This window comes from Accipiter gentilis, chromosome 9, assembly GCF_929443795.1.
Source record: "Accipiter gentilis chromosome 9, bAccGen1.1, whole genome shotgun sequence".
NCBI lineage: Eukaryota > Metazoa > Chordata > Aves > Accipitriformes > Accipitridae > Astur > Astur gentilis.
The window spans coordinates 6,934,674-6,959,685 of NC_064888.1; the positions used below are offsets into that span (position 1 = coordinate 6,934,674).

Here is a 25,012-nt window from a genome sequence, read left to right on the forward strand (position 1 = left end):
CTTAGTACACCTATAATTGCTCACCCTGTCTTTCCCAGAAGAGCTTACATCTAATTCCAGACAAACTACATGTAATGGGTAAGAAAATACCAAGCAGAAAGCAACAAAAACAGGCCAAGAGAGACAGAAGTAATTATGGTAATAGACCAGAGCCATGGTTATATGGCTACCAAAGAAAAGCTTGAGTAGAGCTTGGATTTTTTTCTAAAGAACTGGTAAAGCTTGCTAAAATAAAAATCTTCAATTTAAAAAAAAGGCAATTGAAATTGTTGAGGCAGTTGAGCACACTTTCCATTTAGCATTTGAATAATCTTTTTGAGGTATAAGTACTCGTGTATTCAAAATCCTTAGTTGAGTAGAGATCTGAAAGAAGTGAGGGAGGTAGCTTTTAGACCAGCTGAGAAAAGCTGTACTGTTTGCATGGGGGGTAATCTTGAGGAAGCAGATGAGTGAGGCATCACAGCCACTGTGCAAACAGCACTAAAAGGGTGGTAAGACTGGGTTAGGAGGCTGCACTGTACAAGTGGGAAAGAGCAGAGACACTTGTATGTTGAGGGTTTCCCTCACATATTATCTTGAGTTTTCTTTACAGAAGTGTTGGAGCTTAAGGACTTTGTCTATTTATCTGACGTCTCTTAGTATCTAGGAGTGGATAAGTTTAGGCTGTTGGACATCATGGTCAAGTGTCTTGTTCAGGGCAACTCTGGAGTCCTGCGCCATGAAGCTGTGCCTCCAAAACACACTCGGACTTCCCAAGCACCGAGGGTGCAGAGTCACTCAAACAGGCTTTGCTGTATTTGCATTGCCAAAGTTGGCTCCAGTGAGCCCCAGACAAGTTTGACTTACTGTATACAGTGTAGACGGGTGTCTGAGTAGTCCCAGACAGAAATAGGAAACTAGTGAGAGGCACTGGGTTTTTTTTCCACTATAAACTCCTTGCTTTCTTTCCTGGAAGAACTCCATTGACCCTATTTGAGTTTAATCTCCCCACTGACTCTTTCGGGTTGAAGACCGTGATCTGACCAAAAGACAAAGTAAAAAATGGTGAAAGGTGCCAGCAGGTACCCTGTGTGAGGCATGTAACTTTGCAAGGGTTTTGTGTGGCTGGGAAACCACAGAAGCACTGCATCTCTGCTGGAAGTGCTAAAGAAATGCTTCTAGCAACTAAGGCAGATGCAATAAAATCCGATAGAAAAATACTTATTTTTAAGGGCTACTTTGCCTTAGCTAACACAAATGTATGCAGCTTTGGTTTCTCTCAGAGGTATTTTTCAAGTTTTTACAGGGAGAGATACCTGGAGTCCCCAAAGCCTGGACAAAGACAACAACTGACTTTCTCATCTACGCTTCTGAGTTTTATTAGCACAGCCTTTAGCATCCCCAGCCAGCATCTACTGCCATCTATTCTCTGGGCAAATATATGATCCTTAGTAGCTGAAGAAATCTGAAGCCTGTATCAGGGTTGGTTCAGATGCATAAATCCCTCAATTCAATGTCAATCAGCCACTGAAAAACTCCTCAGGACTGTTAATAGCATTTTCCCTCTCAGTGCTCAGTTTGAGAGCTTAGCTCTCAAAGAATAAGTGGCCTGCCCAAAAGCAGAGCTTCTTAAAATGCTTCAGGAATGGCAAGTGAAAAGGCAGGGAACCAGTATCTAAATACTGCTTGGGTCATCGGAGTAAGTCACCGCTTCTGCACTCAGCAGCTGTACGGAGACACAGCTGAATTTGCTTTAAAACTGCCCCTCTCTTGCTGCCTTTCCATTCTCTGTCTTGGGTTTTGATTTTATGTAAACTAAAAATAAATGCTAACCCATATTGTACCTGGCCACAAAAAAAAAGAAAAGCACAGTATCTTTGTTTTCTACACGAGCTAATGTATAGTCTGAATAAAAATGACAGGGACAGTCACTTTGGGAGCGAGAGAAAGGAACGCAAAAGGACTCTTGTAGCTCTGTGGAACGATCAAACCAAATGCACAGCAGAGCAATGGTTTGCTTTGAAACTTTAGAGGTCAAACTTGTTCAGTCTCAAGGCTGGGAAGGTTTTGGTGATGAAAAAGAGAGCTTTAAACCTGGGTTATTTCCTGTTACGTAGCGAAGTTTACGAATCTATTTTAAATGAGACAGTTACGTGTGGAGGGATTTGAATGGTAGTTGCTTTTTTGCTTGGCAAAGGGGCTGTGATTATGTTCAGCAGGTCTGTACAGATGGCTGTACCCATACCTAAGTTATTCAAGGACACCCGAGATCATCCTTGGAGAGAAAGAGTAGTTTTCTTCATTGTGAACAGTTTATGCTTTATTGAAGTGGCGTGGTAATGAAAGATGCCAGATGATCATGACTATGTTCTCAAAGCTCTTAACCCTCCAAATATTTTGAAAGGAGAGCAACGTGAGCTATCTGATAGATGCTTAGTTTGCTTGCTTTATTTATCAGGAGGTGAATATTCCCAGGATTGATATAACTTGAGGTGTTTGCTTTTCCTGTATATGCCTTTTTTTGTATGGTTTATCACTGTAAAAGCTGGAATATTTCTTCTGTGGGCAATTCCCCTGCATATTGTGATTTTGTTGATTTGAAATGTCAATAGAAACAGATGCAGAACACTAATTTTAATGAGCAGCCAGCTTCCAGAGCTCCAGAACATCCAATTTAATGGTTTATCCAATCTTGTAACAACTTGTAAGGTTTTTGTTCAATGGAGCCCTTTTGTCACATTGAGAACAATTGTCCTTATTGTTTTACAGGCACCCACTAAAACTAAGATGCTAACAGATATGTAACTAGACATTTCACAGGTATTTAATTGGAGATAAGAACATTTTTCTGGTAGTCCAGGGCTGAATCTTTTAAAAACCATTACTGTTGGATTTCATAGTGTCTGCTGGAGTTTTGTGTATGGGAAACATGCCGCAAGTTTGATGAGTTTTTAAAGTAACTTTATGCCGTGGCTTTAAAAGTTCATGGTTTTTTTGTGTTCATTTTGTTATAGTTAATAATTCAGATTTTCCAGATTTAGTAATTCAGAATTTCAGGCCCTCTTGTTGAGCTGCATACTAAAGAATAGAATCCTTCAAATTTTAGAGTTTATATAAATGAATTTAGGGTGAATATACATGAGTGCACCATTCAAACTCCTTAGCTGGTATAAGATGCACCGAAATTGTTCGCCTACTCTGTGGTCTGCCCCACCTTTAATGGTTACTTCACTTTGAGTGTATTACAAAGAACATGTGCAGCCACCTGTAAATTTTTTTTTGGCATCACTTTCCAATTTTTTTCATAGAATTACCTTAACAAAACTGCGAACTCTTTACAATGCACATCACTCAGGTTTGCGTTGAAATCTACAGATGGAGATAATTTATTAAACTCCTTACCAGTTTCACATTTTATCTGTAATACCCTCAGAAGTTTTCTGGCTTCAGTCATAAAGTGGCATTGAGTACGAAGAGACTTGGTAAATAAGTCTGTATTTGTTATGCCACTATTCCATAGTAGTACGTAGGGGTAAAATCCAGGTCATTTACCAGATGTGCATCTGGGATCTTCACGAGTAGACTCCAAGTGAAAGTGAAAAGCATTTTTTCCCACTCCTTCCTGGGCAAGATCATTCTGGTTTTGTATGTCTGTTAGCCGTTTGAATGGTGGGAGTAATGAGCCTAGCTTCCTTTTGAATTGCTTGAAGAAAGATACATTAAAACATACAGAAGTTATTGTTGTGTTACAATTCTCACCATTTTTCCGGGCTTTACTGCATTACAATTTCTCTGCAACCTCTCTATGCCTGTTGAGAGTTATCTCGACAGTGCACATGTGCACCCTCCACGGCCTCTTTGCCCAGGGCCTCTGTGCGCAGCCTGATGATCTAACAAATGTTGGGGACATTTTCGTACCTGTCAGCTGTGTCACAAATGAATGTTGTTTCCCCAGAGCAAATGGAAACGTAAGGAATTATGCAGCAATGAAAGAAATAATTGAAGCTGGATGAGCTTTAGATCTAGTTTCACATTAGTCTGGAACTCTCAGGAAAACTTTGGTTTGAGAGAATGAGCATGATTCCTGCCAAGTACAATCCTTGCTCTGTGGTTTATTTGAGAATATTATCTGCTATATTCAAGTTTTGCTGTAGACATAGGAGTGCATTTAAATTAATTTAGAACAGAGGCAAAGGATGATTAATATTTGAGATAATTAAAACTTGCTTCTAAATAGATTTCCCTGGGAAATCTCTCTGGAGGTTTTTCTAATTACATTGGTGCCAAAATGTTGTAAATAAAAAATAAATCCCTGTTTTGTTATTTTCAGAAATGACAGGAGAAAAGTGTACTTGACAGTCATATCAGGAACAATAACCTGATGAGATTTTTGTTTATTTAATAACAAATTACCTAGTGTGTGCAGGTTTAATGATGATGATAGCTTTTAGTCTTCCAAGCAAATGTGAGGACCATCATTCTGAAACCAAATAGAGTGGATTTCAGCAGGTAATTTTCTCTTAATTATAATGTTGAAGAAAAATGACTGAATCAGAGAATGCCAGGGGGAAAGTTGTATAATCACCTCTGTTATGCTGTGATCTCTGAAATTTCTCGTGTTTTCAAGGATTTGCACTCTTTAAGTGTGCATGGTCTCAGAAAGTACTTTTAACTATAAACAAGGTGTGTCGTATATTTCTTCACTAAACACCAAAACACACTTGGCAGACCCAGTTCTTGCGTTGTTAAAGGTGCTGACTTGCCAGTGGCACTGGAGCGGTGTACTTGCTAATAAACCCTTCCTGGGTTGGATTTCCTTGGAGGGCTCAGAGACAATGGCCTCATCACTGCTGCAGTTAAAATCAGCCAGAGGAGTGGCTGCGCAAGTCTCCCCAGAAACTCTGTGAATGTCTTGGTTGCATCCAGCCCTGTCTCACTTCTCTTTACGTGCAAGGTGTTACGTGCTCAGGGCTTTATGGGGAGGAAGGCTGAGGTGGCCTGGCTGCCTTGTTGTCGATCTTACTCCTTTAGTATTAGGCTTAAGTATTCTTGTTCATTTAACGACTGTAAAATTGATACCACCAATTTAATTCTTAGAAGCTACCTACAATTTTTAATTCAGATAAGTATTCTTCGCTGAAGGGTCACTTTTCTCACAGTGAAGTATGGTTTATTCATTGAATAGTCCTCATCAGAAGTTAATGTGGCAAAATCTGACACCATGTTATATGCTCTGTAGCATGCATTAGCACGATGTAAAATACCTGTGCTAAATCCATTCCAGTAAAGCTTTTAGTTTAGACTATGTATTTTGACTGAGCATTTCAGTGTACTTTTGTTGTATCAACAAAATGTTGATATGATTTAGTGAGCGTAAAGCACTTTTGCAGCTGTTTCTATTGCTGTTTACAAAAGTAAATTCCCTGTTTCCTTGTAGTTGGTAGCTGACATGGTACATTGAATATATTCTCAATAACAACAAAGCTGCTTTCTACTACATTACTGAATATAGATGAAAATTATCAATTTGCTATTAATGAAACTGTGGGCTCTGATATTTTGTCTCTTTAAATATAGTGTAAAGGTCAAAAACGAATCTGAGGTCTAGACTCAGAGGCATCAAGAAACTGAAATCATACTGATAAGACCTCAGTTTCCAAGTGCTTCTCTGAATCTGCTCCTAAACATATTTAGCAAATAACCTAGTTTGAATTTTGTTACATGACCCAAGTGTCCACGTATCCCGGTAACACAGACTTTGGTCTACTGAAAAAGAGTTATTCAGACATCAGTGTGCAAAAAACCCCTTTCTTTGTTTTAAACCCCTTCTTTGAGCCTCCTTTTCCTCACAGTTCTTTAGTACATAGTTTATATTCATACTGGCTTCACTGCTTTAGTAACCTGCTGCTGCATCCCATTTTAATCTTTGAAAACAGTGGATCACTGTCAATACTAGTGAAGGGGCAGTCATTGAGAATGAAAGTAACCTGTTAAAATGTATTGTCTCCCAGAGATCCTCTCTAACCAGTCGATGGTACAATTCATCTCATCTGAAAAGAGGTTGAGTGATTCCTGCCAGAAGTGTCTGCTGCTCTTAAGTTAGATGGGTGCCAGGAACCATCCTGCCGCTACGGGAGAAGCTGCTCCAGGCACTGGGAAAGCGGCTGTTGCAGCAGAGCCTGGGGTGCTACCAGGGAGCAGTGGGAGTGTGGAGATTCCAGGGACAAGCATTGCCACCCATTTTGCTTTTTGGGACTTGATAGATCACGCAGGTTGGCACAAGCTGCCAGGGCCCTCCCGTCTCTCCAGTGTGGGAGCAGCTGCCTCTTAGGCTGTGCTTACAGGCATGGTGTTTGCTCCATGTCCCCTAAAGGTCCCTGGGGGGTGACTGCTGGAATAGGAGCATTGGAATATAATGGATACTTTAAGAAACTTCATTCTTCACAATAAATGTTATTTATTTAGGCAGTTAGTGTTAAAATAGTTAAATCGGGTAAATAGCCTTCTATTAGAAAATGCTGAATTACTGATCTGAAAAATTAATCTATTATGTCCTCTGGCAATGCCTCTTCTGATTCCTCTTTTATTTTTTGGGTGCATATGCATGCAGACAATTTGTGACACATGCATGGGCTGTCTGTGCTTGTTCCTTGTCATCGGAACAGGGTTTGAACAGCGGGGAGGGTTCATTACGGGGCTACTTAAAATCTGTTGGCAAAACTGCATTTTCTGTTACCGCCGATATGACAAATGTATTCTCCTTTTTGCTTTCTGATGTTGTTCTTAGAGCCAGCTCTGATCTCTAATAGTAAGTGGCATTGGTAATGCTCAGCCCTCTATTACAGGTAGGGAGGGCCACAGATGTCCGGTCACTTCACACAAGCACTTGTGCCCATCTCAGCCCTGCAGTGCAGGGCAGGGTCACCTCTTCAATCAGGAAGGCGGGGATGTGAGCTTTTAGACGATTGTGCTAAAATTGCTAGAGCTGTACAGTTCAGCTGCAGAGAGAGTATGTGTTGGAATACGTTTGGAAGCACTGCAGGCCCTATAATATCTGTGGTTTACTTTCTAGAGGTGAGGATTTTGAAATATATTAGTTCTTCATCACTCAGCTTTGGTGAAAATTAAAACCTTCAGATGCTGCTGTTTGATTTGTATGTAAAACAGCCCATTTAGGCTGCATGGTGGGTTTGCCCAGGCAACCCAGTGCTGTTTTCATTTTGTTTCCCCAAAAAGAGAAATGTGTGAATGTCACATAGTCTGGACTGTCCTGTGTGCAGAACTATAGTCTTGACTTTTCAGAAAATAATAGAACGTGCATCTTCCCATCTTCAGCAGCAAGACACTGTAAGTTTCAGGACAAGCTGAATAAGTGTTGGAGTTTTTAGAGCTTTAGAAGTTTCTTGAACTTCAAAGGAGTTTTTATAACATGTTAAAATAGTTTTGAAAGGTATATTAACCAACCTTAAGCCGTGCCCATCTTCTGTTATTTGAAAATTTCAGTAGGTATAAAACAGACCGCTGCTTCTGTCTGTCTGTAAGGATGGGTTTTTCAGCTCTCTTCTTTCCAAACCTCTGGTCATTTTTTTTACAGGACCTCTCAGATGTCACTGTAAGGTGTTCTGGGGGGAGGCAGTAACAAACCCAGTTATGAGGAAGACAAACAGCAAGTTTAGTTTGTGGTGGTCTGTTTACCAATGTTGCATTTTAATCCTTTGCTAACTTCATAAGATGTGTAAAAATAAAAATATATGCAAGTTGTTTTGGTTTTGCCTTACAGGGCACACCAGCAAGTCGAGTCCGATACAAAGTAGATGTTGTCCAGTTTCCTTACAGTGCCAGCATTTTTGACGTGGATGAAAACTCAGGACGTGTAGTAACCCGAGTAAACCTAAATGAAGAGCCAAGTACAGTGTTTAAGGTATGAACTGATATAGCTGTATATTGTCAGTAAACATTGCCTGCACTTGATAGAACTCCTTTTACCTTCATGTTTCTCTGTGTTGCTTCTTTACTTCCTTAATTTCTTCCTGGCATGTGTTGCGTGCCTTTTTGATTTTAGAAACTTCTTTAACGGAGGTGAGTGGTACTGGTAGGAGGGCAGAAGAAACGGAGGCAGCTGAAGGAAACCTCAGGTTTTGAAAGTTACCTTGCTGATCTCTTTGTTTTCAACAGGGCTGTCAGCATTTTTGTGAGAACTTTGTAAGAATGGTGAAATACCTTGTAAAGAAAGTTTTTTCCCAGATGGATAGTTTCGCACTTCTTGTTCACCAGTGCTGTAATGTAAAATCATTGGGTTTAAGGAGGCCTAAATTACTATTGTGTTGTTATTGTTCCTGAAGAGTCTCAAGTGTAGTTAGTGCAGAGTAAGTTATGATGTTAATCAAAATCATTGAGACACATCTCTCCTCTTAAATCCATGAGTGGAGGGGGTAGTTAAAAATGAAAATTAAACTTTGTTGGTAAGCAAAAAAAAAAAAAAAAAAAAAAAGTATCTGTAATATGTGGGGGTTTATATGTAATTTCCCTGCTTGGAAACTGCCCACCTTCTGTATGGTTGTTAAGGTGTGTTTTGTTTCTTTCAGTTATTTATTTTTGAAATGAGGATTACAGAGAGGCTTATTTGCATACTTTTCCATTATAAGGAATAAAGCTGTCCGCTGTTTTCCACTTCTGAGTGTCCCATCAAATCCTACTATGAGCTTGAGTAGTGTTGAAATGCTGTCACTGTTTGAGGAACTTAGGACAGTGCTAATTTGAGTTCTTTTAAGTTTTTAACAAATGCAGTAAAACTCAAAGGAGAAGAGAACTATCTCTTGGTTAACATCACCCGAGTATAACTTTTCTGTTGCACTTTTTATTTTTACTTCTCAGTAATTATTTTGTGTGGCTGTTTTCTGAAGCTGTGATACATAACATGCATGTGATGCACATGTGGACATGGAGCTACAGTTCTATATGAAGACTGGTCTGTATTAGGGCAGACCAGTGGTATATTTAGCAGACCATTACTTGTCAGAAAATATGGATGCTTAGGGAAGAAGCACAGAAAAGACTCCAGAAATCAGTGATGTGGAGACTTTGAGTTGGGATTTGCATCTAGACCATTGGGCTTTTATCTGCCACTGAATCTTCTGTGAATTTTTTCCAGTCAATTTTTAACATAATCATACTTTCTGCAATTACGATATCTTACACTGGTGAGTTCCCTAACACATTGCCTGAAAGAAAAGCCTTCTTTTGTTTTAAGCTGTCTCTTCACCAGCCTATTCTGAGAATAGCTTGGACTTGCAGAAATGAGTTGAAAACCCTTTACTAGAATGAGGTGCTGACCTGCTCCATCTAGTAACCTCTTGAGATAAGGACAAATTTAGAGAGGGAGGAAACTGGAGAACTGTCCATTACTCCATCTTCAGTGTACTGGTCTCTCATCCTTTTGCTACCAGATAGCTTACCTTCATATGAAGGCTGAAAACAGGTGAACCTATTTGTCCCAGCAGAGGAGCACAGATTAAATAAACAAATAGACTTCAGTAAAGATCAGATAAGCAAAAGATGTGTTAGCATACCAAAGATCTCTTTTCTAAGAGGATTTTTTTGGAGGGGAGGCAATGTTAATTTTTTTGTTTTCATATCAGACCCCAGTTTTAAATAATAACGTCAGCAACGCAGAATTCTTACCTAGCACTTTTTCTGTTTTATTGGGAGTTATAGGTGGTTTTTCAATAAAAGTTATTTCACTGCATAAATGTAGAATTGAACTTTATACTGTTAAGGAAGTTGGAGTTGATTCTGGAGTTCTGAGTAAGGACAGTCTGGCAATGTGTTTTGGAGAGGTATTGTAGAAGACTGCTGTATTTGAATTCCAGCTTACTGTGTTTCTGTTAATCTTCTAGCAGATGGTTCAACTTTTTGATGGCTGTCACCTTTTTCCTCTATGTTTTGTTCTTATACAATGTATGATTTGCAGTGAAAGAAAATCTCATCTGACTTGTTAGACCCTGAAAATACAACAAGTATTGTTGCAAGTCAACATAAAAATGCTCTTGCCTATACTAAAAGACTGATTTGCTGTATTGTTTATAGCTAGTGGTCATTGCATATGATGATGGAGATCCTGTGAAGTTCAATACCACTACCGTAGAAATTGCTGTACTGCAGCCTTCAGTAATTCCACGGTTTACACAGGATGAATACAGGTAAAGCATTTATTCATTCACATTACAACTGTTATTTTTTAAGTTGAAATAAGTTGCTGTTTGAATGCTAGTCTGCTTTTGTACCTTCTGCTGTTCACTTTGGCTCATGAAATGGAATAACACACAAAAACAAGGTTTGAGCCAAAGCACCAAAAGCCTTGTGTACTTAGAACTGATAACATATTTACTGATGTTAAGTTTTCTTTAGGAAACAAATTGGATGCTGCTTTGAGGAGAGAGTAGTCAGCGCTCAAGTCCACCAGAAGCACAGCTGTGAAATTTCATGCAGGACTTTTTTACAGCACTCTCATTTGACAAAGTGAGGGTGGCAAAATACTTTAGAGTTGCTTCTTTCTCTTAGCCACAAGTTATTTGGCAGCCAGCCATTCCCCAATCTTATCAGTTAGTGGTGCAATTTTACTTTTTGAACAGGTTGTCTCCAACTGGAAAGATCTGGGCTGTAGGTGACAATGACAGTGAGGAGAGGTTTGTTTGAAATTATCCTCTCAGAAGCTGTTGAAAATGTCAGTCATGTGGATAAACAAAAAATTTTGTGTATTGACATTGTAGCTTGGATCACCGGGGCTCTAAGTTAAGTTTCCTCCAGTCTGTTTGAGTGTGTTTTGATCCTGTACACCATTCATGAGGGACATGAGAGAATTCAGACTTGACCTCTTTGACGTTAAAAGTGTAGATGATAGTTATTATTACTACAGAGGCATGATTTGATTAAGTTTACCCCCTGACAATTTCATAAAATCAACCCCATTTTCTTAAAATTAAGTAAAAAATAATAAAAAAAAAGACATGCACAGCCTGATTAGTTTGTTAAATGTTGTTACAGAGAATGTGTTCACAGTTTGACATCTGTATAATAATAGGAAGTGATAGGATCAATGCAACCAGCCTTCCAATATCTAGAAGTTGCAGCCTTGCTGCAATATTTGCTCTTGATTCCAATGTAGTGACATAACCAGTATCAGAACATAATGGGGTTTGTGCATATATTTTCACAACAAAGTACTGCAGGAAATCAGGAAACAGGAATTGAATGTAATATTATTGGCTTCAGTAGACCCTAATAAGAGGGCTTGCTCAGCTATTTTAAGGAGTTTAGGCAAAAATTCATGGTGTGCATTCTATTTTTCCTCATGATTAGAGTATTACCGTTTTGAAGCAATACCTTAAAGAAATGAAAAATAGCAAAATACTGCCAGTCCTCTTTTAATTTTGTATTTAACCTGGAAACAAATATGAAAACTGAAGGAATATTGCCAAATTATAAACTTGGCATTTAATGATAGTGCAAATGATAATCCTTTGCTGAAGCAGTTTTCTTGAGAGAGATTATTTCTGCTGCTCCCTATATTTTATTAGATATCTTCAAATGTATGAAGTGTAGTTTAGGTAATGTAGCAAAAGGCAGTCCTTTAAATAAAAATGTTTCCATTTGTTACTGTAATTTCAGATATCATGTCGATGCATGCTGTTTCTGAATAATATTTAAAGCCTTTCTGTAATAGACTTAACCTTCTGTGTTACTATTTTCAAGAAAGACATGAACAAGTCCTACATGCATAGCTGTGAGGAAAAAAAAAAGTGTAGCTATGTTTACCAGAAGGACATGAAAATACGATACTATGAGACCTTTCCAAGATACTCCACATTTTAGGTGAATTACAAAAGCTAATTTACCTAGCCTCAGGAGCCAGCCAGGGGGCTGGAGCTGTTAAAGAGACTCCTCGCTGCTAGGGGCATACTTAGCAATGCACTTTGTTTCCTTTTTTGTTTATAACTTTATTCCGAATGACCTTCAGCTTTAAGGAGCTTCTCCTTGAATCTTACCTGGTGACAAATGTAATCCCAAGCAATGTGTTTTGGGAGAGGCTACAATGCAGCCACAGTGCTAGACCGCTCACGCCAAATCCAGCACAAGCCCAGCCTCAGGGGTACTAGGAGCACAGTGTGGTCCGCCTCTGCGGTGTAGAAGAGTTGTCTTGCAGTTTTCACGTCAACAAACACAGCGTCTTTCTTTGCAGGATTGTGAGAAGAGACTTTAAGGTTCAGAAGCACAGGCAGAGTTTGCATTGCCTTCTGAAAAATTAACCAAGGTCACACTTCCTAAGACCACCTTGAGCTCCAGTTTTATCCCAGGAGACGGGAACTTTATTTCACTACAGTGAAGAAAGCTTACAGTAAAAAGTGGCTCATAGCCCCTAATACACTTAGATGACAACTGAATAACCCATGTTATCTTCTCCTCCTTGCAAACTCATCAGGATTAGATGAATAGCCTAGTTTCTCTTTCCAAAGGAAATAGCACTACTCCATTCTTGGTAAATTCTTTGATCCACACTGTCGTAAAAAACCTCTTATAATCTTCTGGGGGCAGCAAAGGCAGTTACTCATTTTCTTCAATGTCAGAAATTAAATGAAAACAACCCCATAACTTTCAGATTCAGCTCTGAGACTCTCTCAAACATTTTGGAGCAGGACTAGTTTTGATTCCTAACGTTTTCAGGGATTGTCACACTCTGCAAACTGCACTTCGTGTTTGGCTTCTTGACAGTGATGCAAGCTGAAACTGGCAGGTTTCGTATAACCTTATTTTTTGGGTGACATAGTATATCTTTAGGGTAAATGTCAGCACAGAGTAATGGTGCTGCTTGCAAAATGATAAACTGTTGGATGTGGATACTAGAATTTCTGAAGGATTGAGAATTAGTGGCTTTAAAGTGGATTAGTATTGATCTTTGCTTGCATAATTATCATGATCTGGATGATTCCAGCATTGTTTTCTAGCTGTTTCACAAACTTCATTTCTGTATATTTAGAAAAAGGTCACAGTTGAACAGTTTTACACAGTAAAGCTGCCTGCGCAGTTCTAGCATGTATTACAAATCGGAAACAAATACAAAAAACAGGAGGGGACCAGATGGCATGATCAAAAAGGCATAGCTGTGTTAGGCAGATAGGGAGATAAAAGTGCAACTCTGCCTTGAGCTGTTGGTCTGGCAGCTCTCTGCTCTGTTAGAAGTACACCAGCGCATTAGAGTCTATGCTGGGAGTCCTGTTCATACTAAGGGAGGCTTTGATTGATTTTAACCCATGTCTTAAAGTGACTTCCACAGGAGGCAGCAGTAAAGTAGATCAGAGTCAGCGATTTGCATTTTCTTCACTGGCTCTCCTGCATTATTGCATAATTTGGGGCAAATTAATTAGCGTGTGTTGTCCCCCCCCCCCCTTTTTTTTTTGTTTGGATTGTAGATTATACTGGAGACTTCTAAATGCTGCTGTGCTATACATATAAAATAGCAAAGGGAAGCTAAGAGCTCTGAGAACCATAAAATACAACCTGGAGCAGTTGCTTTATGATAAGTCAGTGATAAAATATAGTCCCTTCCTAATGACTGAGATAGATGACCACTGAAGTGCATCTGAAAGATATCTGCTGCAGCCAGTCAACTCTTCTGGTGGGAACTAGCAAGTCAAGGCCAAGCATCCGAGCAGCCTGGGTACAGCGTGCTTTAGGACAGTCCCTCCTCCGTGCACTCACATCCTGTTAGAAGCAGAGCAGAGCCAGCCAGCAGGGCTGCTCGATGTGGTCCAGCAGCTCGTGAAGATGCCACCACAGGGGCTTGCAGGCCATTAGTGTAGTTAATAAGGGCCAGATGATCCATGCCTAGTGCTCCTTGACTGTGACCATCTTCTGGGGACACTGAGACACTGCAGCTCCCACAGATGTCTCTCCAGTGCATCCTTAGATGTGAGCCCAAGTGTCTTCAGCACACTTCAGCTGATACTGCAGGCTATCCCAGTGCTCCTAGCCTGGAGCTTCATTCTGAAGCTGCAGAGTTTTAACTGCATTAGCAATGTGGATTATTCTCTGCTTGGATCCTCGTCTGTCCTTGTCATGGATATCAAATATGGCTTTGAGAGAGCTGACAGCAGCAGTGCCTGCTAAATAAAGTGCTTTCCAAACCAAGCATTGTTTGCTTGTTCCACAAAAACGTGAAGTGTGAAGAGGCAAAAATCAAAAAGAATCAAAGGCCTGTAACATGCAGACATTTAATTGTAGATGTCTAGTCCACCTCTGAGCCCACTTGACCTTTTGCTGCCAGGAAGGACACTGCTGTTGATGCTTTTCTCACTGTATCTCCCTGCAGGGTGGTTGGCAGTCAGTTGGATTTTGCTGGTTTTCCAAAGCACTGACGGCAGAGGGAGGCACAGTGTACGGACAAGGCCTGAGCTGCCACTTCCACTGCCTCTCTCCAGCCAAAGTGACAGCCTGAAGAGCAAGAGCCTGGAGGTGCTGGGCACAGCAAGGCGATGAAGAAAGGGTTGCCGCCACACGGCACGTGACTTTCTGCATTGCTGCCCAAAACAGGCTGTGGCCGTTCGCACAGTTTATTAAGGTTTTTAATGCCGACTTTGATCTCATTCTGCCTAGTGCTGGTGAAATACCCATGCCTCTGGCAATAAATCACTTGCTTGAGAAAATCAAATCAGCTGTTTTGAGTGCTCCTTTCCCAGGCTATTATTTCTCTTGTCCTGATGGCTCCACCCAGATCACCTCTTGATTGAACTCCACAGCAATTAATTGATCCAGAAGTTTCCATTTCTTCCAAACAAGTAATGCCAGCACTTTAATTTCTTAATTAACAGATCATAATTAGTAGTGCTACGGAACAGCAAAGACCAGATGTGAAGTGAACCTCAGATGAATATAAAGAGATTTTTTTTAATTTTTTTTTAGCAAGCCTGTTCTTTTTATGAGTACATTCTTATTTTAAAAAAGTAAAAGTTCAAAGGGACTTGGGATCTTTTTCTTGTTTTGTTAATTAATAAATATCACATCCTCTGTGGCTAGAAGGTCATGGCTAATAGCAATGTGCTGCTGTAGCACGAAATGAAATGTTAACCGAAAGCAGCGTCATTGGTTCCTAATTGTTGCCTGTGGGGCCATTAAACAGGTGTTCAGCCATTTGATAGCAGAAAAAGGAAAATACTGGAAACTTTTAGCTTCTGTTAGTGTTGTATTATAGCTCCCCAGCCTGTTTGAAAAGATGTGTCCAGTTGTATGGTAATCTGAAGTTTGGTTCCAATTTATGAGGAAATACATGAAGTTGCGAATTTGAGGCCGTTAGTTGATATAAATGTAGTGTGGCATTTTATTTCTCTACTAGCAACAACACACTGTACTGTGAAAATGTGTTCCGGTTAAAAAGCACGATTTTGTGACACATGGACCTCTTGCTCACTCAGTAGAAGATACAATGTAATGTTTTCCACTTAATTAAATCCGTCAATACTGTAGGCAGATATTATCCAATCAAATAGCTATGTATCATTGGATTTCACAAAACAAAATTGTGGAGGCATATCAGGAGTCAACTGGAAGTGTTACTCAAAGAGTCTTTTCCCATTTCTCTGTTTTACTGCTGTTCAGTCAAACAGTTATTCTCGCTGTGAAATAGGAAATGGGGAATCCTGGACAGCTGCATTGAGGGTATGGGTAGCATTTCATGTCTGCAATCTAATTTGGTGCTTCCTTCAAAAAGGTGCCGTTTGGCACAGAACAGCATCCACAACGTTGTGAATGTCTGAGGCCTTGTAGAAGCAACTGTCCTTTTCTTATCATGAGTATCCTACCAATTCAGTCATCCTTCTTTACAGCGCATGAGAGAAAAATATAAGCATTAAGAGAAATAAATTATTCCAGGGAGAGGAACAAGTTAATCTATACATGTCTTAAAAAATCAGGAGTGATAAGTTCTGTTCAGAAATGAGGACAGTAGCTGAGAATGTCCTTTGTTCAAACCAAGAACAGAACGGGGGAAAAAACCCAAACCATATACACTAGGGATTTGGAGGGGAAGGGAACATTTTTGGATTGTAGGCAGCAGTGAGATTTCCAAAGCTATTTTCTTGCTGATATACTTGTCTCTGACGTGTTGCTTTGAGAAGTAATTTGAGAAGTCATAACTTGTTTCCTATAAGTAAAATGGCATTATTCAGGGAATCAAGATGCTTCCCAAATGAAACCGTGCGTCGAAGTGGCAGGATATAAACTTCTGCCTTAGATGCAGTTGGTTTTTCATCAGGCTGCTAGTGAGCTGTATTTCTTTAAGCCTCTGTTTACTTAAGTTTTCTTTTCTTTCTTCCTATTAGAGCTCACTGCTGGTTTAAGTAGTGCTCAGTTAGTGCGGTCATTTCCCCTTTCTTGTAACAGGAGTGCATAGGGTTTTAGTTTTGTCCCTTGAAAGTCTTTTGTTTAATGATGGTAGATTTAGAGCATCCATTTGGGTAATGCTTTTCCCAAGGTATCCAAGTCTTACCACTGCTTCTCCCATCTTTCCCGTAACGGAATTTATATTTACATTTTATGAAAGACGTGAAAAAGAGTGGAATGCCACTGGCAACATTTTTGATGTAGCATTTCTGAAGTGGGCAGAAAAATAGTCAATATTTTACTCAGACTGAAGGTAGAGAAATGATGCAGAGGTTCCAACATGCATTTTTAATTTGCCTCATATCAGTGGCAGCTTGGCTTCAGAAGAATACATGTGATGCTGAATTTGGAATCGATGTTTTATGGTGGTGTTCTCCTGGTACTTATTTGGTTTGTAATTAAAAAAAATAAGAAAGCTCAGTTTAGCATGTGGTTATAAAAGTTAGGAAGTTAAATTATTTCTATAGCAGATACTGAAGCATGGTTTGCCATTGAAAAATTAGTGAGCAAGTTAGCAGATGATTACAGTGTAGTAGAAGGATCAGGCTTTTTTCCCCTGGTTTTCCTTGTTTTAGTAGTGCTACATTGCATTTTATTAAAATCTTCTACTTCTTTTTACCAAATGAAAAGGAAACTCTCATGTTATGGTTTGGGTTTGGGGTATTTTTCTGATGAAGTATTATGGTGAAATGAATCTAGCTGCATGTTACCCGGTTACACCAGAAGAGGTAAGCACAGGGTCCAGGTCTGTTCAGGGTATCTGCCTGGCTGTGCCTGGTAAGGATGAGGGTCAGAGCTTTCAACACCATGTTGCAGTTTAATGCCATGTAGAACTAAGTCACTCTGGGAATGTGAATATGGAATAGAAATAATACACTACTGTAGTATTAAACCCTGTCAGCTTTGGGCAGTGTATTATGAGAGCACAAAGCCACGGCATTATCCTTGGTCTTAGAATTGATGCTATCGATACTTGTCTGTCTGACCAATTCAAGTATGTGAGTGTGTCCTACATTGTGATTGATGGGATTATTTTTTTTTTTCCTTTTTTTGCTTCTGTAGTAATCTTGACAGAAATTTTCATGTCTTCAGGTCCTTAGCTTTAATTTAGGAGGATTGGTGGGATAGCATAAATGCATTATGCCTGATGAGAGTTCACAGGAACAAAATTTGACATTTGGTTTAAAAAAGTTATAGGTTTTGACAGGGGTTCACTGTAACAATGTCCAGACTCCCTTGTCATCTGTTTTAGAGATAAATACCATGAAAAGGTCAGAATGTCTTGAACCAATTTGAGAATTGAGACAGAAAGTGAGGATATTACGTACAGTAAGGAACATGTGATCCTTGTCAGGACACTTTGAAGATAAACTGCTTGAAAAATACATCTAATTAAGAAGAAAATATTCTTTTCCAGAAGAAAAGAATCAGTATCTCTGACTGACAAACTGTTCAGATTGTTACGGTTGCACTTACTGGAAACTGAAAATTTGAGAAATTGATCAGTTATTGCTCTAAAATGTGGCTAGGTCCTTCTTTTTTTGAGCAAGGACAGAAAGCCAAGATAGTCTAAATGCGTTGGCGAGAGGGTTAAAAGAGCTGCCATCATTATGTTTACTACTTGCTTTCTTGTTTCTTTGCTTTCCGTTTTGCTGCACAAGTTAGAAACTTTTTAGAAGTTTAGAAACAATTTAATCTAAATTGTTTAGAAACAATTTTAAAAACTGAGCTGCATAACCAGACTCATTTAAGTGTTTCTGTTTGTAGAGCTTTTATTAGCTATTTGAGTTTCCATACAACTTAACTGTTAGCTCGCCTCGTTTTAGACACTAGTGATCTGCCTACACTTGACTTTTCTCCAGAAAAATACACAAATTCAGTTGTTTTTAATGGCTTACATGGCTTCTCTTTAATGCAAAGCATCAGGCAGACAGAAAGCCGAATGAAGTCACTTCCCATGAGGAGCTGGATGAAAAGAGTCTGTGCAGGGATGGGTACGCTGCTCAGAAACACGTTTCAGAAAAGGCTTCAGGTAAAGTGCCCTTGAGGGTTAAAAGTAGCTAAGGCCAAAACACTTTAAGAAGCTGTAATGTGAGAGAAGGTAGGGAGACGATTTTACCAGGAGAGGTCCAAATGACATTTTAATCAAGTTGAGCTAAGAATCTTAGCAATGTAATTAAGCAAAAAAATTTAAAATATTTAAGTTTTGAGGTATGCTTATGGACCTCCATGAACTAAAATATAATCCACGAAATAGAGTCGGCTGAAGTGTCTAGTACAGAGTACATACACATCACACTATTAAACCTCAGTACTAAACCAATTTTCCAATTTATTATTGGTTTTGCTGGTTTAAAATTTAATCTTTGATTAAGTCTCATGTTCATGCTTTTTGAGATAGAAAAGTTTCATGGTGAATTTAAAGCATATCGGATATCAGGCCAATTGAAAAATGGACGAGAGTCTGATGTGTTTAGCAAAGGGAAAAAAGTAGCAGAAAAGAAGAGAGGAAAAGTTAAAATTTCATTTTGGACATTTAGAAATAGTTATGCCCTGCAATGTATTTGATAAGTGCTCAGTCTCCATTTCACCTTCTGATCAAGATACGGATAATTGAGACATTGCAAATTAAAATATATTCTTCTAAAATCTGTATCCTTTTTCAGTGCTTTTGTGTATAAATAATGATTTTATTTTAATCCTGTTGTTCTGCTAGTTTGGGGTTGCTTTTTTTTTTTTTTTTTTTTTCTGACGGGCAAACACATTTTGTTGGCATGGTTTCATACTGAAGCAGTAAGCAATACAATATTGGCCTCAAAGAAATACAGGCAAATCTTAAACTTGTTCAGGGATAACTAACTCAGAAGAGTGGGACAGAAGACTTATTATTGAACATCTATTTTGTCAATTTTAAACTGATTTGTTCTTCCCAAATCCGAGGCCATCAGATACCAATCTTATCTCAGTATGGCACAAAGCAATTGAGGCTGCCCCTTTTTTACGCGTTGCTGCCTTCGTGTCCTCTTTTCCCACCACAGCTTGTCAGGAAGGGTTTGGGCAGGTTGGGTGCCTTCAAGCTGAGTGCAGGGATCCTACAGGGGTTTTGGTGCACCGCAGTGATGGAGGCCTCTCCTGGTATCCATCCTGTCCTGGATGCTGACAAGATACCATTTACTATTTCTGTGAAAACATTAAAGTGAGGATCAACCGACCTAAATTGCACATTGCTGTGATGGTTATAGAAAAATACAATGTGAATGAATGAAACATTGGTATAGAAATATATTTATTTTGTCATGGTCAAAAGGTGGTTGTGCAAAGGAAAGTGTTTAGGAGGAAAGATTAAGACTATGGCTAGACTGAGTTGCAGCTGAGGTGGCTACAGTGTGTGTTAATTGCTGTTTATCCCATTTCGCCCTAAGATTTATGGGGTGCAAGTGGATTATCATGTTAATGCACAGGGCCTTCTTACATTCAGTGGCTGAATGTATGGGGATACCCATGTATACAAGTATTGGGGCGGGGGGGGAAATATTAGAAATCATATATTTGAGAAGATGTTTTGTTCAGAAGCTTAAAAAGTAACCATTTCATTTGAAGTATTTCAAATAAGTCAGCACTGGACTGTAAAGCAATGGTGTGCCAATCCCACGCAGGTGACAGTGACAGAAATGTACTGTCAGGCATGGTCAGAGCCTGTGGCTGGCAAGGTAATGACTATATTGGCAGTTGCACTCAGAAGCTCAATAAGGTGTTGCAAACATTATCAGACGAAAATCCTTCAGACGCTCTGAATCCTAATCATGTATTGAAGTCACAGCAGTACCCCTTCCCTTTCCTTATGCTGTCAGTTTTCTAAGCCTTCTCTGGGTGGCTTGGACTGGATTGCACTGCTTTGCTAGCGTCATGTCTTCTCACAAAAATAACCAACCTTTATCATCCAGTAATGCAAAATTGTTGCATAAAAATGCCCTTGCCTGTCCCCTAGAACATCTTCAAATAGTATGTCTACCACTTACCAAAAAACAAACAAACAAACAAAAAAAAACAAACCCAAACAAAACACTGTTGTGCATCTTAGTCATTCAAAAATTGGAAAATAATGAACTTATCCCCAAAGAAAGCTTATTAAAGCTTGTAGTACAGGATAAAGCAGAGTATATTGTCAGCTGAATACCACTGTCTTTCGCTGGTTCACTTCTCTACAATTCAGCAAAATGTTCTTAAGAGACCAGCTGTATGTTTTAATTCAGCTGATGCATTGTTCCCGTTGAACCTGATCACCTTAGTTAAATCAGGGAAATAAAATCAATACCATTACTGTGGTGGTTTTCTCTCCACTCCCTCTATAGCCTCTCATAGCAAACACAAAAGCCGCTTACTAATTGATATTGATTTGTCAATTCATTGAATTCAGCTATTTCAGAGGGGAAGATACAAGGCCATTTCCATTAAAAGAATATACTGAAAGTGTGCTTCAGATGAAATGTGGGGTTTGTGTATACACAGTCATGAGGGTTTTTGTTCAAATATATGTCTTCAGGAGAAGAAGAAAACAACATAATATATAATGCCACATAAAAAGGATCTTTATTTTCCTCACTGGCCTGCATCTCTGACCTCATCAAAAGAGCTACAGCGTGAAATGCTTTCAGATTTGACAGCCTTTTTTTCCTGTCTCTAACCTTTGCATTTGTAAAATGCACATTAATAAGCATTTTATAGCACTAGTTTTGCAGCTTAATAAATTAGGTACCAATAATGAATTTTATTTCTACTGCTGATAGCACACTTGAGGCAGAAGGGTGGGAACCAGAGTGATCTGCTCTGTGCATGTGTGTTTGAGTAGAAGTGGTCTTACCATCATCATTTTCTGCGAAAACATCGGGAAGTCAGTGTTTCAGTACAGTCACTCTTACATGATCCAGTGTGGCTCAGCCTGGAACAGTATTTTCTCCCCATTATTCCTTCGTACAGCGGAAGGCTTAGGGATGCTCAGAAGATTGATACCTCACCATGCTAAGTGAGATATGGTGATTTAATTTAAGACAGACTGGGCCCTCCACAGGAAGCAAAACAAAACAAGTAAATAAAGCAATGGAAGGCGTTACAAGAAGGGACAGAAGAGTGCATCTTAGCCCTATGGGTCAATGGATAAGGTTTGCCTTTGACATCTTTTGTACAGGTGATGTAATCTGGAGCGCGAGTGGTCAAAGTCAGCAATACGGTGCCATAATTGGATTAAGCTGAGAGCAAGAACTCGGGAAGAGCAGGAGAAGTATAATCCTTAGGGCAAAGTAAGGAAGTATTCAGAGAATCTAGGGTCAGGGTGAAGGCCGTCTGAATAGCAACCCAAGGGAAGAGGCTGAAGTGTAAATAAACTTTTGACCAACGTTCATGCAGGCAGAAGGCAGTTGCTGCAGAAAGCTGCAAAGCATGAAGGCAAGTACATAATTTCTAGGGAAAGAGGTCGTGTAACAGGTATCGTCACCCAAACTACCTAGTTCTTTTTTTTTTTCTCTTTTTTTTTTTTAAACAATAATGAATAATTTACCCGCTGAAATTTTTAAACTTAATTCCATATATTCATCGTCATTATCTAGAATTTTTCCAGGATGTTCGAAGCAATATTCATCCCAAAGAAAATGTTTGTAAGACCAAGATCAAGGGCAGATTGTTGGTCTCCTGGTGTGTGATGGCAAAGGTTTGAGTTCAATAGTTAGGATTGCAACCTGGGGTTCCAGCTTTCTGCCCTTAGAATGGGAAAATGTGGCATGGGGTGGAGTATTTGAAAAAAACCTAGAGAATGAAAGAGGGAAGTTCTAAAATACTCTCTGAAATGAAAGCAGGTGTAGATTCTGTCCAGAATTTTAAATATCAGTGCACAACAGAAATTCTCCTTAAAGTCTACTCCTGTTGAGGAACCTGTCTCAACATAGCCTCGTCTGTCTTTTTTTTTATTATATACTAATGAGTGTAATTTTTTAAAATGGAAAGTATTTGGATAATGCTAGTTTTAATAAAGATGCATCTGCATTTATGAATGAGTGCAAAAATTTCCTTTCAAATTTATTTTTTCACTAGCAGAAATAGTTTTAAGCATGAATTCAGCCTTTACTTGTTGTGATGAAAATCTGAACATTTGATTTGAGATTAGCTCAGTCTCACTTCGCCTTGTTTAGATTCCTGTTTTAAATACATTAGCATGGACTCTTTGTACATTCTGAAGTAGTTACAGTTTCCTTGAGAAGACAGCATCTCAAAATGTTACTCATCACATTTTCTGAGGAGAGAGCATTTGAACAACAAAAGAGAAAGAGTGAAGTAATTCTTTGCTGCCTTTCAGGAGGAAACTCATAATTTATACATGATAAAAGTATGCTGAATATGAGATGCTCAGTTTTCAGTGTGTAGGGTATGAAGAACATGAGATACCAATGTGTTAGTAGTGTAATCTTTTTTCTTTCTTTACACGAAAGGGTGCTCAGTGAATCAGAAACAATTTACTGAATGCTTAAAAGATGTGTATGTATACTTGAGTTGCAGGTGATTTCCTGAAAAGCATCATGGGTTTTAGTACCAAAATGGGTTGGCAGGAAAATTTTTTGATCTTTCTGAAGAGAAGAAATTCCTGTGGAAGTGGCTTTAAAGTGCTTACTGTTCAAATAATAGAGGTTTACCCATGCATGAGTTTTCCTGCATGCATTTCTCATAGATTACTGAGTTTTCTTAGTAGAGGTGAGTATTATAAAAGAGCTGTTAAGTTCTAAATTTTACTTGCAGTTTATCAGTCTGCGGTAGTTCTTGCGTTTCTGTTATTTTCTACTTATTATTCCCTGCTTTTCCATTTCTCACGTCAAAGAACCATCTTTATATTGTCACCTCTTGTCAGTTAGACATCTTACTGGTTTTTGCATTTGCAGAGGCAAAGGTTAAACCTTTGCCTTTTTAACATGTCTTTCTGTAATAACAGATCCTCTCACTTTGGCAGCCTAAAAGATGGATGAAAATGCTAACCTGAGGAATAAGTTTCAATAATCTGGTGTTCAGGCAACCGGAAGATAACACAAATGCTTTTGTTCAATTCTGCAGACCCCCGCCAGTGAGTGAAAGTGCACCAAAAGGAACTGTGGTTACAGTTGTTACAGCGGCCGCCTTGAACCAGACAATTGTGTATTCAATTGTTTCAGGAAATGAAGAGGGTAAGGACTAATATTTTGCTCTTAGTGGTTATGGCGAGCCTAGTGCATGCATCAGAAGTCTTCAAGAAGTAGTGATTAGAAATAAAGCTGCTGAGGTGAAATCCCGCCTCATCTGTACTAGCAGGAGGGACTGCCATTATCAAGCCTTGAGAGATCAGCTGAAGATCAGATTAATTAGCAGAATTGCAATAAAAATTAAAACACAGTCAAAATCTCACTGATGCAAAAATTCACACTGGTGCCACACAGTGTGAATCCATGACATAGTGAAATAAGACTATAAATAGCTTTGATGGAGTTGATTTGTTTAGTTAGATATTAGGAAGAAATTCTTCCCTGTGAGGGTGGTGAGGCACTGGCACAGGTTGCCCAGAGAGGCTGTGGATGCCCCGTCCCTGGAATTATTCAAGGCCAGGTTGGATGGGGCTTTGAGCAACCTGGTCTAGTGGAAGGTGTCCCTGCCCATGGCGGGAGGGGTGGAACTAGATGATCTTCAAGGTCCCTTCCAACCCAAACCATTCTATGATTCTATGAGTTGTACTTCTTGCTTAGAAATCTGTTTTAAGGCACTATAGACTTTGCCATGCTGTAGCCACAAGTATTAGATTTAGAAGAATTCCCCATCCCATCCTCCTTTTTGTGAGAGTGGGCTGTTTGTCTTGTCTGCTTTTGCCAGCATGTCCTCAAGTTGGTCATTCTAGTACCAGGTCAGATTCAGGTGCTGTGCTCCTTTGAAAACAGCTTCAAAGAGGAGTCACGTGGGCTTTTAGAGGCCTGAGGGAGGAATGGGAACAACTTTCTGAAGACACTGTCAGAGAATAGTGTCGTCACCAAAACTGAAGCACTTAGGCATTAAAGTGGGTTTGCATCTTAAAAAGTTACTTCTGTTTTTGCTGGATTTCAGATGTCTTTGCTATTAATAACAGAACGGGCGTGATCTCAGTTAAAAAGTATCTGGATTATGAAAGTGTGAAAAGTTATGAACTTCGAGTTCAAGCAGACTCTTTACAAGTGGTACGATCCAATCTGCGTGTCCCTTCCAAAAGTAAGTTTAAAAATCCTCATTTCTAAATATCTTTTTAATATACATATGTATTGTTATTTTTTGAGACTATTGATAACTGCACTCTCGCTAGTGACCTTGTTTTATTATCAGAAATACAAGGGTGGTGATGGTATGTGAGCAGCAGAGAGTGCATTTGTGGATCTCGATGCTTGCCTTCCATATGTGGAGCTGATCAGTCTTGAGCTAAATCCTCACAAATCATGTCTGATGTTACACAAGTTGTAAGCCTTACTGATACAGACAAAAGTCATGTTTATATATAAATAGAGAGTTGATGGCAGAAATTGAACGTTTTCAGTGTAATTAGGGCTTTTTGTGATGGAATGTCACAGTT

The 25,012-nt window shown here is 39.2% G+C and overlaps 1 protein-coding gene across 11 annotated transcripts in view; it reads left to right on the plus strand.

The window, feature by feature from the left end:
- The window catches only part of PCDH15 (protocadherin related 15), an 858,619-nt gene that overhangs the window by 755,718 nt on the left and 77,889 nt on the right, over positions 1-25,012 (plus strand). For all 11 annotated transcript variants that reach the window (XM_049810552.1, XM_049810540.1, XM_049810547.1 and 8 more), the window contains 4 exons: positions 7,760-7,900; positions 10,066-10,178; positions 23,503-23,612; positions 24,517-24,657. In XM_049810552.1, coding sequence (XP_049666509.1) covers positions 7,760-7,900; positions 10,066-10,178; positions 23,503-23,612; positions 24,517-24,657 — 505 coding nt within the window. The remainder of the gene's footprint in view (positions 1-7,759; positions 7,901-10,065; positions 10,179-23,502; positions 23,613-24,516; positions 24,658-25,012) is intronic.